This window comes from Lupinus angustifolius, chromosome LG08 (genome assembly GCF_001865875.1).
Source record: "Lupinus angustifolius cultivar Tanjil chromosome LG08, LupAngTanjil_v1.0, whole genome shotgun sequence".
Lineage (NCBI taxonomy): Eukaryota > Viridiplantae > Streptophyta > Magnoliopsida > Fabales > Fabaceae > Lupinus > Lupinus angustifolius.
Genome location: NC_032016.1, coordinates 869847 through 873067, shown reverse-complemented (window position 1 = coordinate 873067; position 3221 = coordinate 869847). Strand labels below are relative to the sequence as shown.

Below are 3221 nucleotides of genomic sequence, written 5' to 3'. Positions count from 1 at the left end.
CCACTATACCAGTACCCTGACCGGTTTGATAACCGGTACGGTTTAACAACTTCTTTTTGTATCACATTAAAATCTAGGCTTACTACTGAAAAAGATGTCAACTTATTTAGAATATGGAGACATATATTTTATGTTTTAACGTAATGTGTTTCTAACATACTATTTGAAAGGCAAAATAGTAGAAAATTTTGCAAAACTAAATTAATAATATCAATAGTCAAATCCTAATATATGATTAAAAGATGTCAATGTTTTATTATCAATCGTATTAATTAACAAAATACAAAACATTGACCTTTAAATATAGGATAAAATAGCATTTAAGACATCACTTTCATGAAATAAGTTAATATATAAATTAAAAAATTACTAATTTTAATATTATTTTAAATTACTAATTATAATATTATTACTAATTATAACACCCCAGAGCATTTGATTTTAGATCTATTCCTATAATTATTGAAACATTTATATTAACCTAATAATTAATTTAAACATACTTACTTTTTACGCGACAACCAATTATAGTAAAATTCAATTTTTATAATTAAAACATGTACAAAATAAACTAGTTAGTTAATTACGAGTCAAATAGAATTAAGTCTCTTATACTTTCTATATAATATGTTGGTTAGTTTTTTTGTAATCCAGTTCTATTCATTTCAATCCAATCCAAGAAATTCACATCTTTTCTTACTCCTTAACTTCTAATTCATTTCAATACAATCAATGGCCATAATTTGAAACATGAACTAACACTACCCAAAGATATGAATCTATTTCTACCATTTATTTGATAGTCCAAGAGTACAATCCAAAGGATACATGAAACAAATGTGAACTTAGAAGCCATTTAACTTTAATGTACAACAAATACATAGTTAGATATATGAACAAATGCACAATTCAACCCAAAGAATCATAATGAGTTTAAACTACTTTTTTCAAACATTTCTAGCAGTGTCTGTGAAGAGTAGCCACTTATGCTAATGAGAATCAAGCAACAAATTTTTGACCATGTACTTCAAATCAACCAAATTGTTTGGTATTTATAGGAGTTGCCAATCATCCTCATTGGTGTCTTCATTGACAAGGTCCAAACCACGGCCATCATCCTCTTGGAATCGACAGTTGGCACCTATCGTGTCATTACTGTTGACTTGCATTGATAAGCTTCGAGACTGAGCTACGGTGAATAATGGTGCACCATCCGATTCTTCTACAAGCTTTGAAGCCCGAGAACAGAAATCGTCAAAATCATCTGGCAGACCACCATTAACAAGTAGATCAGAGTCAATATAAAGTTTAGATAATAGTCATAACTATTAAACTCGTAAATTAAGCCAAAGTGACTGGCAGACCTTTGTCGCGGCAGTAAAATCCAATAGCTAAGGATGGGTCAATTGAATCTAGGGGCATTAGCTTGATAACACTGGTAAAAAATTAACAGTTTAGACAAACGAGAATGAACAAGTTGCAGTTTAAGAGAAAATTGATATCGGTAGAAGGCCTACTTGGAATGGTATGATGAAGTATTAATCTCTTGATTGTCGCCGATGATATTAACAACCTGAAATAAACCATTTAAGACAACAAACTAAGGGCCTGTAGTTTAGGATTCTCAAAAAAATGAATCTCTGCAAAATGTTTTTGCCAAAAGCTTTTGCCTGCAGTTGAAAACCTAAAAGCTGAATTTCATTGTTTTCGAGATAAATGTTTCTACTGAAGTCGAACCAAACAAACATATAAATGTCAAAAGTGATTGCTTTAATAAATAAAAACAGTCCCTAAGTGGGTTATGATTCTTATGAAGGTTTCACCAACTCAACAACAGCCTAAAGGCTATACGAATAAAGTCATACATAAATAGCAAGAAAACAAACTGAGATCACATTCCTCTCACATTCAAGGTAAACCTTTTTTAGTTTTGTCATGTTTTCTTGAATTTTATCTTTTCCTTTATGGTATGTTTGCGAGTTGAGCTTCAGAGGAGAAGGAAGAGAGAGGAAAGACTTCGGAGTCATCTCACCAGTGTATTTCATTGCTCTCGAGCCTTCCATTTCCCTTCCTTCCCCTCCAAAACTCAACTCGCAAACAGATCCTCAAGGGACGGATATAATTTTTTGGATGTTTGGAGTTAGTACTTATAGCTTTATATAATAACGTTTTCCTAAGTTCTTCACTTCTTCTAATCCTATTCCTCAAATATGTAATACCTATTACATTAACAGAATTCTATTAGCCTGTACCTGCAATATCTGTAACCTCAAATTTGGGACTGTATTCTTGGCCGTAAAAAATTATGTGAATCGAGGAAAATAATGAATGAAGTCGTAAACAATTTTAAAACAAAGAACATGCATATAAAACTGTAATTGATACATGAAAAAGAAAGCATAAATCATAAGTAACATAACAGCATATTTATGCCAACTGCTCAATGCACAAGAACACCTTAGAATTAGAATTAAAGGACAAGTATATAACCTCCCCATTCAAAGTCACAATGATCACATAAGAAAATAAATTTGAAGTATACAAATCTAATTACAGCTGAAGCTCTCTCAGAAAAGTACTGGTGAAACGGTACGAGTTTTGGAACATTTAAACCAAACTAACATGAGTAGTATTTTCAGCTCATAGTGTTGAAAAGCGTCAAGGTTGAGGTTCAATCTGAGTCTGCTGCAACATATTTCAAAACTCAGATTGAATCCAAATGACATGAATTGCCAAAAACGTGTTATTTAGCTAAGAAAATCAACAAAGCTTCTTGTCAGAATCACGTGAAAGCTTTCAGCCTTCCATTCAAAACAAACACATATGATCAATGGAAATCATTCCGTTCGTGAACCGATTGTGCTTTACCCACCAACCAAACAAAACAGGAAATTATTCAAAAATGTCAGATGAGGTGAAGGAAGCAAATGCTGATCCAGAGGACCTTGTGATGAGAAATTCATATCAAATTGCAAGCCATTTCTAATCTAGCATAATTCTGCAAATATAATGCCTAATATTTTCTTATGTTATGAGAAGCCAACATGCATTTGTTGACAAAAGAATCAGAATAAGTTCTTGGTTTTTATTTTTAACCTTTTCTGTTTCCTCTAAATAGTAACATTTTAGGCCAGGGGAAGAATCGTGAATCACGATGGAGCATAGCATACCTATAAATTCTACACCAGTTAAGTTCTTTTAGGTAACAAAAGTTAAGGGGG

General features: G+C 32.1%; 1 protein-coding gene across 3 annotated transcripts in view; it reads right to left on the bottom strand.

The window, feature by feature from the left end:
• LOC109354842 (cysteine protease ATG4-like) overlaps positions 1040–3221 on the bottom strand; it is a 6074-nt gene continuing 3892 nt past the window's right edge. For all 3 annotated transcript variants that reach the window (XM_019597604.1, XM_019597605.1, XM_019597606.1), the window contains 3 exons: positions 1518–1573; positions 1365–1435; positions 1040–1264 (listed from right to left, as the gene is read on the bottom strand). In XM_019597604.1, coding sequence (XP_019453149.1) covers positions 1053–1264; positions 1365–1435; positions 1518–1573 — 339 coding nt within the window. In that variant the 3' untranslated portion in view covers positions 1040–1052. The remainder of the gene's footprint in view (positions 1265–1364; positions 1436–1517; positions 1574–3221) is intronic.